Source organism: Euphorbia lathyris, chromosome 1 (assembly GCF_963576675.1).
Source record: "Euphorbia lathyris chromosome 1, ddEupLath1.1, whole genome shotgun sequence".
Classification (NCBI taxonomy): Eukaryota; Viridiplantae; Streptophyta; class Magnoliopsida; order Malpighiales; family Euphorbiaceae; genus Euphorbia; species Euphorbia lathyris.
The window spans coordinates 84,277,012-84,289,459 of NC_088910.1; the positions used below are offsets into that span (position 1 = coordinate 84,277,012).

At 37.3% G+C, this 12,448-nt stretch overlaps 1 protein-coding gene across 1 annotated transcript; it reads left to right on the forward strand.

Moving 5' to 3' along the window:
* The first annotated feature begins 4,658 nt into the window (after positions 1-4,658).
* LOC136204200 (probable methyltransferase TCM_000336) lies at positions 4,659-6,759 on the forward strand. Its single transcript, XM_065995416.1, has 4 exons — positions 4,659-4,833; positions 4,913-5,323; positions 5,933-6,205; positions 6,311-6,759. The coding sequence occupies exons 1-4, from the start codon at positions 4,690-4,692 to the stop codon at positions 6,647-6,649; spliced, it is 1,167 nt and encodes a 388-aa protein (XP_065851488.1). The 5' UTR covers positions 4,659-4,689; the 3' UTR covers positions 6,650-6,759.
* The last annotated feature ends 5,689 nt before the right edge of the window (positions 6,760-12,448 follow it).

Sequence of the window (12,448 nt, forward strand, 5' to 3'; positions counted from 1 at the left end):
TAAATCATGACTAGAACGTCATGTCTAGTCGATATCAACTCGGCGAGTTATATGGCCAACTCTTCGAGTTGCGCTAAAAGTTTTGCGTCTCCAAATTGCATGCCTTTCAACTCCACGTGTTACATGACCAACTCGCCGAGTTGAAAAGCTGTGCTCAGAAGATGGATTTGGAGAAACGACCAACTTAGAGACTTAGCTAAGCAACACACCAAGTTGTCATCCATTCCAAATCTAAAGATTCTAATCGGGTTCAGCTCCACGAGTTACAAGGTCAACATGCTTATTTGCCCCAAATTCCGAGCACTCCAATCTTTCTTTAAAATACACCAAAAAAAATTACGTCCATTGTAGACTGGGAAATTCCTTGGGTTCATAATATCCTAGAAAGGAATTAAGGACAATCACAAAAAGGTCAAAGGTGTTTTAGATATAACAAAGCCAATATGCCTCAAAGAGGTACATGAACTGAATGGTATGATAAATGCCTTGGGAATATTTGTCTACTACTCTATAAAAAGATGCGTACCCTTCTATAAATCAATCATAAGAGCAAAGAATTTGAATGGTCCAAATAATTCTAAGAAGCATTTGCAGATATTAAAAACTTCCTAGAATCGCCACCTCTAATTCGTTGCCTCGAAAAAGGGGAGACTCTATACCTTTATCTGGCGACTACTAATGAAACATTATGCTTAGTGATAGTGAGGGAAGTATATGGCCAATAAGACCCACTATACTACACCAACAAAGTGTTGAAGGATATGGAACACAAGTACCCGAAGATAAAAAAAACTAGCTTCAGTTGTCCTTGGAACCTTTATTCGATTGTGGTCGTATTTTTAGGCGTATAGCATAGTGGTTAGAACCACTTATCCTCTACGAAAGTTATTTCTTAGGCCTGCATCATTTGGTAGGCTCACGGAATGGGAAGTCAAGTTCAGAGAACTTAACATCAAGTATCAACCTTGAATCACTATCAAAAGTCAAGTTTTTGCTAATTTTATAATTGAGTTTACAGGAATAGATACTAAAAACCAGAACATAACTAAAGGTGGGGACATGTTCGTAGATGGATCCTCCTCCTCAAAGGGAGCAGGAATGGAAGTATGGGTATGGGGCTGGGTTATAGATATCATATGCGGTCAAACTAAACTTTTGTACTACCACAATGTTACAGAATATGAAATCGTGATTCGGGAAATGCATATCCTTGAGAGATAACACCAAAAAGGGTGCAAACCTCTAGTGATTTCTCAGCTTATTGTGAATCAGGTCAACAATAACTATGCAACAAAAAAAGTGTCCACACTTAGATACCTGAAAGAGGTAAAGAAGTTACTCTAGATGTTGGGGAAAATGCATAAGGTGGGAAGGTCAATATATCATTAGGGAGCATAATGCAGAAAGCGAAAAAATGGCTAAGGTCGATGCTAGCATGACGGTTGGAAACATCTAACTTGTCTATAAGAGGTCGAAATTATACCTAACATGGAAATAGACCACGTACTAATAGTCTAGGAAGAGGAGGAAAAAGATTCAAGAAATCTCATCAGAGAGTATTTGACAAATCCGACCTTACCATAGAATACGACAGCGGTTGCTCAAATAGTACAAAGAGCTTCTTGATACTACCTCGTTTGGTGGATAATTGTATAGAAGATCATTTAGCCACCCATGGCTGACATGCATGTCCTCCTAAGCTAGAAATTGCATTTTGAAGGAGTTGCACACGAGTACATATGGATCTTATAAGGGTTGCCAATCTTAGGTTTGAAAATCAAGATTGGTCATAATATGGATGAAAATGCAAAGGAGTTAGTGCATCAATGCCACAACTGTCAAGTCCATCCGAGTATATCTCAAACACCTACAACAAACCAAAAACCCATCTACACATGATGGCCTTTCTCCACGTGGGGGATAGATCCGGTAGGACCCTTTCCTATGGAAACAAGGCGGTCAAGTTCCTGACAGTAGTCATGGATCACTTTACTAAATGGGTGGAGACCGAACATTTGGCAAGGATAACTCCCAAAAGGGTCATTGATTTCGTTTACAATAACATCATCACTTGATTCAGGGTGCCGAACACTGTTGTGACTAGTAATGGAACACAATTCAACTGCCATATGTTTTGGAGCTATTGTGAGGGTTTAAAGATCGCTAACCGCTTCTCTTGAATGGTCCATCCTAGACAAATGGTATGGCCAAATTCACCGAATGAAGTAATAAGGACACTGGACCGAGTAACGAATATGTAAAGCCACCAAAAATATGTTGGCTATATAGAATGAAGTATCTCTCAAAAGCCCCATCTTCCCTCTCATCTCTGTGAGGGAAACAGAGGACACATCGATCCAACCAATGGAAAATGTGAATTGGATGGATCCAATATTGGGATGTAGCTATAGATACCGCATTTTGTAATGAAGGATCTGGTCCTCTATGACCTCCCATCATTTTAGGATGAAGGGACAATGTAGGTTGGTGAGGCCTACCTTGTGATGCCCACAGTACATTTGGAGCTATATTTGGGTGAACGTAGATGGGTAGCCATAGTTTGACAATGTTTCTTGAACTCTCCTAAGATCATCTTCAAGATATCTAGACAGATTAGAAGACCCTTCATTGGAGACCGCTTCCATGAGGTTGGCGGCATCCTCATGAGACTGTTAGGGATGTAAACGGGGCGGGGCGGGGCGAGGCGTGGATTTGGTTTCCCTTCCCCGTCCCGCCTAAACGGGGATTCTCCATCCCCGTCCCCGCTAGCTAAACGGGGAAAAAAATTATCCCCGTCCCCGCCTCACGGGGAAACCGCGGGTACGGGGAATCCCCATTTACCCATGTGCTCGAGAAAAATTTCAATGTTTATGAATATATGAATGTCAAACAGAATAAACCATTTCAAACATACAACTTTCTGCAAACCAGTAAAAAATAAAAAGGCAAAGTTTCAGTTCCATCTCTATATAATATAGTAATTAATAATGCAAATGCATATTCAAACCCAGAAACTAGAAATATTTAATAATAATATTAAAAAGAAGCAACATCAATTAATAAACACCACACACACAAATGCTACTACTATATACTACACTATAAACACTAATGTACTCAACACATAACTTTAATTAACAGATTATTAACATCAATCAATTAGGAACATCCATACAAACACTGAACATTCATTTATATATAAACGGGGATTAATCGTGGATTACCCGTCGGGGCTTTACGGGTACGGGTAAGGGGATCCCCGCGGGGCGGGGATACCATTTTCGGGCCCCGCCCCGCCCCGTACCCGCCTACGGGGACCAATATGGTCCCCATCCCCGTCCCCGCCAAAAAAAAGGGGCGAGGCCCCGACGGGTACGGGTATTCCCCGCCCCAGTTGCATCCCTAGAGACTGTTCAGAAAACATCATGGGAAGGAAAAATTGCATATTTGAAAAAATAAAACAGAATAGAAGACGAAGGGGCTTACCTCGAAAAAATCTCTAGAAAGTGAATAACAAATACGAAAGATGTTTGCATTTTTCTAGGTCTTCCTTTAAATAGATAGTTGGCGACATCTTACCTTCCTAGAGTAGGCACACATGTTTCTGACTGTTGGTGCGAGGGCTTCTCTCCCAATCAACATTTTCTTTCAACGAATTTCAAAAAGTTAAATCAAACACCTCGATTACTAGGAAACAATGGCATTTTAAGGAAGATGGAGTCCTTAGGTTATGGTAAACATGTGTCGCGTTGCTAAGAGTTGAAGGCTCAACACTGATCCGAGCCCTTGGCACTAGAAAGCTCGTGACAATGATATAGCCTTAAAAGACTAGATTCGACTTACAGGGGATTTTGATAACATGCGTGAATATTTTATCGGCTTTAGAGTAAACCCGGATCTATTCTTCATGCTTGTTGTATGTCTTGCCACACACGTCCAAAATCTTCTCTCGTATAAAGTTGGTTGAAGGAATCCTTTCCTAATCAAGAATCATTGGACCCACAAATAACGCCTCACAGATAAGGAATGTCAAGTTTCTCGGTTCTTTTTCTTAATAAAAAATACAAGGTGAGTTTACTCATATTTAGACTAAGAGTCTCCACTGCTATAAAAAGTAGTTCAACTCCATTCACAATAAGTACATTATTTTTCAGAGCTTCTTTTTCTACTTCTCTGTTTGTTTTCTCTCTATAGATTAAAACTGCTTGGACGTTGGACTACTCTCGACAATCCAGTCAAGCTTTTTCTTTTATCTCGTAGGTATTCATTCACACATATCAACTTAAGAACATATCTTTCCAAATCTTGTAAAAAGTACGGTCTTTTTAGAAGACAGAATTATAATATATGGATCAATTTTTCATTTTTTTTTCCTATACATAGGTATATAAAATTTATCACCTCAACCGAGCAATCATGTATTTACCCTATTTCAACTAGATGTGTCCCAAAGTAAGCGGAAAGTGTCTATGGAGTGGATGTAAAAAATTAGTTGTACGACATATTAAGATTGGAAGGTCGAAGTAACAATCTTAGGATCCGCGTGGCTTGGCTTAGGATGGGCTGTAGGCAGGACAATGTAATGATTACGAGAACACAAATTAAATGAATCTCGAACTACCATGACCAAATATATACACTCGCATTAACAAAAAGTTTGTCAAAAAGCTAAAACAAGTAAACAAGGACATGATTGAAACTTCTCCTTCAAAAGCATACCTAAAATCTCCTCATTCTCCAAACCAAACCACCGTGGATATGGATGTTCAAAAACTCTTTCACATGTCTCCAGGCTTAGGAGATAACAGCTATGCCAAGAACTCTTCATACCAGGTACCTACCTTTTTTCTTCTTTCTTTCTTTCTTTCTTTCTTTCTTTCTTGGTGTGTTAGCTATGTTCTTAATTTTGCAGAAAAAGGGATCGGATATGGTTAAACACATAACCATAGAAGCTCTAGAACAAGTTTATGTTGCTTTAACTCCAAAGAGTATTGGCATAGCTGATTTAGGCTGCTCTTCTGGACCTAACACATTATCAATCATTAGAGACATTATTGAAGCAATTGGACAAGTAAGTTGTAAAATGATGAGCCCAAAACCAGAGGTGAGAGTATATCTTAATGATCTTCCAACCAACGATTTCAATTCAGTGTTTAGATCGTTGCCAGATCTTTATAAAGACCTTAACTCTAAGAAAGAAAGAGATGGTGGATTTCCTTGGGTTTCCATAGCAGGGTATCCTGGTTCTTTTTATGGAAGACTTTTCCCCAACAACACCTTGCACTTTGTTTATTCTTCTTTCAGTTTGCACTGGCTTTCCAAGGTCTATTTCTTCTCCCTTTTCTGCTTTATTTATATTTATATTTCTATATATATATATAAGCCTCCCTTCCTGGTAATGCTTTCAAGAAATTATTAGTTTTTTTCTTTTTGTCTTATTCTTGTTTTTTTTGAATATGTACAAGAGAAGGAAGATCTGGACTAGATTTACTTTATAGAAGAAGAATTACTTTATAGAGACAAAATAACATTAATCCTTCCACTTTTCTGATATTAATTGCTGTGTTGTTTACCCATCAAAATATGCATATTTTTGAGTGTTGAGTTGGAATTTTGGTAAATAATGTAATGTGATTTGTTCTTGAGCAATTTGCTTTTACTCATGGCTGAACTAGACAATCCTCTTGAGTGAACCAAAATAGAATTTATACAAAATTCTAGGAGTTTTTAGAATTTTTAATCAGTTCAATTGAAAAAAAAAATATTATGATTATAAATTTTAAAAAATGGCAGGGACCAAGACACTTATGGCTTCCACCTAGTGTTGCCCCTATCTTGCATTAATTAACTTATCCAGGAATATCAAAAAATAATAATTGATCCCATTTTATGTGTTCATCAAACTTTTTTGAATCTAAGTATATATATGCAGGTACCTCCTGGTTTGTATGATGAGGAAGGCAAGACAGTGAATAAAGGAAGCATATATATTAGTGAATCTAGTCCAGCAATTGTATCTGAAGCATATTTGAAGCAATTCAAAGAGGACTTCTCCTTGTTCCTTGAATCAAGGTCCCAAGAATTAACTTGTGGAGGTTGTATGATGTTGATTCTATTAGGAAGAATAGGTCCAGATCATGTTGATAGAGGCAATTCCTTCTTATGGGAACTTCTTTCAAGATCTTTTTCCATTTTGGTTTCTCAGGTTTCTTACCTTTTAATCTAATCTATTATTACTTGACTAACTTAATCCATGAAACTCCATTTCCTTGGTTTCTTAATTATGGTTTTGATTTGATCATTTATTTAGGGACAAGTTGAGAAGGAAAAGGTTGATTCGTATGATGTGCATTTCTATGCACCATCTAGAGATGAAATTGAAGCTGAAATAAAAAGAGATGCTTCTTTTGAATTGGTTAAGTTTGAATTACTTGAAACTGGGAAAGGTTATGATGATCAATTTCGAGGAAACTATGGAAAAGAAGTTGCTATGGCAGTTAGGGCTGTTCAAGAATCTATGATTTCCCACCATTTTGGAGAAGCTATTTTGGATTCTTTGTTTGATATATATGCAACAATGGTGGATCAGGAAATGCTTATACAAGAAATTAACCCAATTTCTTTTGCCATTCTTCTTAGAAAATTATGAAATCATGGATACTAAATTTGTATCAAATTTATTTATTGTATTTATGTCCAACTTTCTTCTGTATAATCTTCTACTTTCAAAAGACAATAAACATTTATGGTTTGGCTTCAGATGTTCACTCAAATTTGAAGTTTTTTTTTAGGAACATATATATCTTCGTAAGATGAAAAGAGATACAAAATACAATAAGAAAACTACAAGGAATAAAATTCTAAGAAAACAACATAGGGACGAAAAAAACTACAAAGAGCATGAAAACCCAATAAAAAGTATAAAAAAACACAAAAACAATGAAACATATAACTTCTTGGAAATCAAAATCTGCACAAGAGCAACCGCAATCTGATCTTCATCATTCAGATCCTTTCGGATATTCGGATCAGAGTCCTTTCTTTTGTTGCAACCACATAGATCTATTAATCCACGTATGAAATAAATCGTTTCCACACTTGCTAAATCCGAAAAAAAATATAAATAAAAGAATAATTGGAAGCAGATACAATTCAGACATATATAAAGATTTGTAAAATATATGGACACTGCATAAAAAAACACACAATCTAACCCGGTGGGAGGAGGAAGAAGAAAAATTCATTCTCCCTCCTCAAAGTAGACCCGCTTTAATTTGGGAAGAGAAGAATGAGAATGAATGGAAGTTGCTTTGTTTGCTGAGAAAATGTTGTTCTAAAATTAATTAGTTAAGCTTAATAAACGCTATTTTGTATTGAAATTAAACTTTCATATTTATTTCAATAAACTCATTTCACACGCAAAAAAAAAATTTACCTGAATAGTGATATCACATTCACATTAGAAATAGTTAACTTTTGCGTATGATATGACAAAAAAAATCATATTTGTTATTTTTTTAATTCAAATTATTGAAAACGTGTGCAAACTAAAAATGTATATTTCATATGTTTTTTAGGTATAACGTGGCATACACATAATTGTTTTATGACTATCATGTTAAGCTTAAAAAAGTTCTTTCCAACATGATTGTTCCGTCACTATTCCATTGATTTTTTCTGCCTGAACTGATTGAAATAATGCGGTTCTGCCATATTCCTATCAAGAGATACTTATAGTTCTGTCATTTTATAATTACTGTTCTGCCACTTGGTTTTACTTATTTGTCTGCCATTATCTTAGTTCTTCCCACTTTACCCCTATTGCTTAGACAATGTTCGTAAAAGACGTGGGGTTATAATGTCTTTTATCACATAGTATTAGGGAGGTATATAAGCTCTAATGTCTGTAAGAAAGAAGACCTTTCTATCAATCAAACACATTCCTCCATTGGAGCTAAGATTTATACCTTTTGATACGGTATTGAGTCATTTAAACTTTTGTCAGAAAACCCTATCATGACCCAAAAACCTCAGATGGGCCTTGGTCCGTTCAGACCTGTTACGATGGTTAGTCTTGGTTGAAGTTTGACTAAGGTCAAGGCTTTGGGCACCTTGAGTTACCAAAGGTTGTCTTCGCCGAGGTGTTTGTAAACACGTTGACCAATCAACACGCTGGATTTCAAACACATGCTCCTCGTTTTCAGAGATACATTGGCACGGAAAGATAGGGTCCAAAGACCTATCATGAGTTGTCATGTGTCCAAATGCGTCTCAATTTATCTATAAATATCAGAGGTACCAGGATCTCAGGTATCTTAACTCTACTTCTCATAACTCCATTTCTCTAATTATGTTAGCTTGATATTATAAATTGTATCACTGACTTTAGCATCGAAGAGGTGCGCCAGAACTTCGACCCCTTTTCTGACGTCTATTGTGGTTTTAGGTGACCGAACGATTAATCAAGAATCATTGATCAGGAATTACAACACCTTTGAATAAGATTATTTCCTACTAGTTGAGCTAGTGAAGAGTATTTTCTTTGTGGGTTTACGATCAAAATCTTCACTATTATCACCGGCCCGTATCAATTAATTATTTATTTTATCTAATTTCTCCATTTCTTTTGAATCTAACTCCCAACGACCTAATTTCTAGCTACATTGAAGAATTGATGTTAAAGCTGTATATGCTTTATCTAATGTTTTCTCTCTCTAAAATTGTTCTAAAATCACATTTGATCTTGCGATGTTTATATTTTAGGTTAAGTTTTCTATTAAATACATAAATACATAGAATAACTCCATATCGTTTCAAGTTATTACATTATGTATGCAAACGGGACAGGGCGGGGCGAGACGTGGAATGCATTTCCCATCTCCATCCCTGACTAGTCGGTGATTCCCCATCCCTGTCCCCGCGCGAGAGAGACGGGAACAGATTTGTCTCGTATCCCCGTCCTGTGGGGATCCTCATCCCCGTTTTTTTATTACAGATTAGTTAGCGAGGAAGGGTAAGCGGCGAACATCCCAGCTATGTTGGCACCCCCACCACAGACCCAAAAAAGCCCCGAACCAAATTTATTAAAAGAGTAAATAAATGTCATAATACAAAAAGAATAAAGAATAAAATGAAGCCAAAAAATTTGGGAAAGCGATAAACGCAACATCCTACATGATCATGAAAAAAGACCGATCTACAAAAATCCGGGACAACATCCCACCAAGTCGATGCTGTTTTCGTCCGTCCATAATTTGCAAGCGAATCCGCAACATGATTTCCTTCACGAAAAATATGAGACACCACAAAAGCCACAGAATCGATCTGATTTAAACAATTGAACCATTTTTGTCTAGGCAACCAAGGAACCGAACAAGATTTAGATTTGAACATCAGCACAACATACATTGAGTCGATTTCAAGCCAAATTTTCTACCAACCTTTGCTGATAGCCATATCAATGGTGTAAACAACAGTAGATAGTTCAGCAAGATAAGCAAAGGAACTTTCAATCGGAAAGGCAAACGCACCAAGGCACAGGCCAGTATGCGAGCGATAAATACCTCCGCAACCCGTAGGACCAGGAGCACCCGTGACAGATGCATCAATATTGATCTTAATCCAATCCCTTGGAGGTGGTTGCCAAAAAATCGGAGTAATGTGCGGAGCCTTAGCAAGACGCTTTTCAATCCCGAGCTCACCTAAGATTTGAAGTTCAACTAGCGAATTCCAAACGGAGCCCCGTCTAGTGTGAGCAGATTCACGAACAGCTCCCTAAATTCGTCTCAGCGTGACGGAAGTATCAACCCTCTCATCCTCAAAAATGGACCTATTACGAGCAAGCCAGAGAGCCCAAATCGTATTAACAATTACTGCCGCCCATAAATCAGCGATTTGAGTACTGAAACGTGGAATAACAGCATGATCAACCAGATTCCTAAGAGTCGAGTTCGTGTTAATTCATCTTCCAAACAATGAGCTAACACCATTCCAAATAAATTTGGAAAACCGATAAGAGACAAAAAGGTGGTCCAACGTTTCAGTATCTAACGAGCACAAACTGCAACGAGAAACAACTTGACAGTCGCGCAACTGAAGCTGATATGTGTTGGCAAATACCCAAGATAAGCTCGCTATCCAATTAGCGAGTGTGCAGGAGGAACACTCTGACACCTTAAAAAATGACTCCAAGGCTGTTGAGTAGGAGGAGATCTAAGCCAAGCGTACATGAGCTTAACAGTTAGAACCCCACTCGTAGCAGGCTTCCAAACACATATATCAACATCGTCCCTACCCCGCCTAATATTCCGCAATCTATTCTCCACATCTGCAGGTAGCACAGGCAGATTATGCCAATTATTACCATCCAAATAATCATCCACCAAATCAAAACAACGACGTTGTTGACTAGCAGATAGGCCAACATGTGCAGCCAACGAAGGACACATCCAAGCCCCATTCCAAAAATTAAGTTCAGAGTGCTGGCCAATCCACCAAAAACAGTGATGCTCAACTTTAGAATAAATGGATTTTATTGAGCCCCAAATAGAAGAATTCATGATATAATATCGTGACTGTCCTACTTTATTGAGAAAACGAGTTCTAAGTAAGTTAAAGTAGAAAGACTTTTCCTGAAGAAGACCCCAAGCCATCTTTCCATTCAGCGCCTTGTTTAGAATAGACGGATTCTTGATTCCAAACCTCCATCCTTGAAGTTTTGACAACAAATTTTCCAAGGGACAATGACAAGCTTCTTGCAATTAATGGACCCAGACCAAATAAAATTCCTCATATGCCTAGTCATACGTGTAAGCAGCGCAGAGGGCCACTTATAAATGATAAAAGAGTGAATGAAGCTACCAGTAATTGTAGAATTTACCAGAGCCACTCTTCCAGCCATAGACAAATAATGCCCTTTCCATTTAGCAAAGTGAGAAAGCACCTTGTCCATCAAACTAGTCAGATGTCATGTCTTTGGTAAACCAAAAAATAAAGGGACTCCAAGATAGCGAAATGGAACAAAACCTTGATGAATACCAATAATATCAGCAAGACGATTGCCACGTCCAGAAGAAACAAAGGAGCCCAGAAATAGTTCAGATTTGTTCCAACTAACACACAGACCCGAGATAGATCCAGACATCTCAAATACACCTTTAATAACAGCTAGATTACCCGAAGAGGCCCTGCAGAAGAGAAGAATATCATCAGCATAAAATAAATGAGTTGAAAACACCTTTGCAGAAGTATATTGCATTGAAGCAAGTCGCCTAGTGTCCACGAGGTGAAGCAACCAACCGCTAAGAAAGTCCTCGGCAATACCAAACAATATAGGAGACAGCGGATCGCCTTGTCGAACCCCTCTTGAACATATGAAATATCAACTAATGGCTCCATTATTCAAAATTGAAATCTAAGATGCAGATAAAACATTCAGAATCCAATCTCTGAATTGAATAGAGAAATCAAAAGCGTCCATCACGGCAAATAAAAAATTCCAATTTAAAGTGTCAAAAGTTTTGCTGATGTCAACCTTCAAGGCTAAGTTCCTTCCAAAACACCTTTTACGAAGCATATTAGTGCCTTCAAAAGCAAGCGAAATGCATTGGTGAATACTTCGTCCAGGAATAAATCCAAATTAATTCTGACAAACAATGCGAGATGCAATAGAAGTGAGTCCATCAGCCAAAATTTTTGCAATTATTTTATAACTAAAGTTGCTCATTGCAATAGGCCTATACTGATCAAGAGATATCGCACCCTCCACCTTCGAGATAAGGACCATAATACTGGAGCACAGGCCAGGATGTATCATACCACTCATAAAGAAGCTTTTGACAACAACAAACACATCAGCACCAACAATATCCCAGAAAGACTGAAAAAGAGCCGAGAAAACCCATCAGGTCCACGAGAACTACTGCTATCCATTGCAAAGACTGCCATACGAACTTCATTCATATCTGGACAACGAGTAAGCAAATCATTATCCAAGTCAGCGACAAGATGTGGAACAACCTCATAAACTAGATCATAATTCTGCGGCAAGATCTCATCATTTTTAAAAAAGACTTGAATAAAATTCAGCAATATGTGTCCCAATTTGATTCGGATTAAAGACCAGCTCATCCTCACTGAGAATCACCATTTATATATATATATATTAAATCAGCATATACTAAAACTAAAACTTCTAAGAAAAACCAAATATCAATAATCATTCTAAAAAATTTAAAATCATAAAAACTAAAAATTAGGAAAAATATTGAAAGAAAAGAATGGAAAAGATATGGAGAGAGCCTTGCTTTATTTTAGGTTAGAAAAAAAAATATTCATTTAGTACATTATAAAAAGATATGAGAGTCTAATTTGACTTTGTACTTTTTATTAAGGGGCAAATGAGTTTTATGCTTATAAAAATATAGGGAAATTTATAAAAAAGAAATTC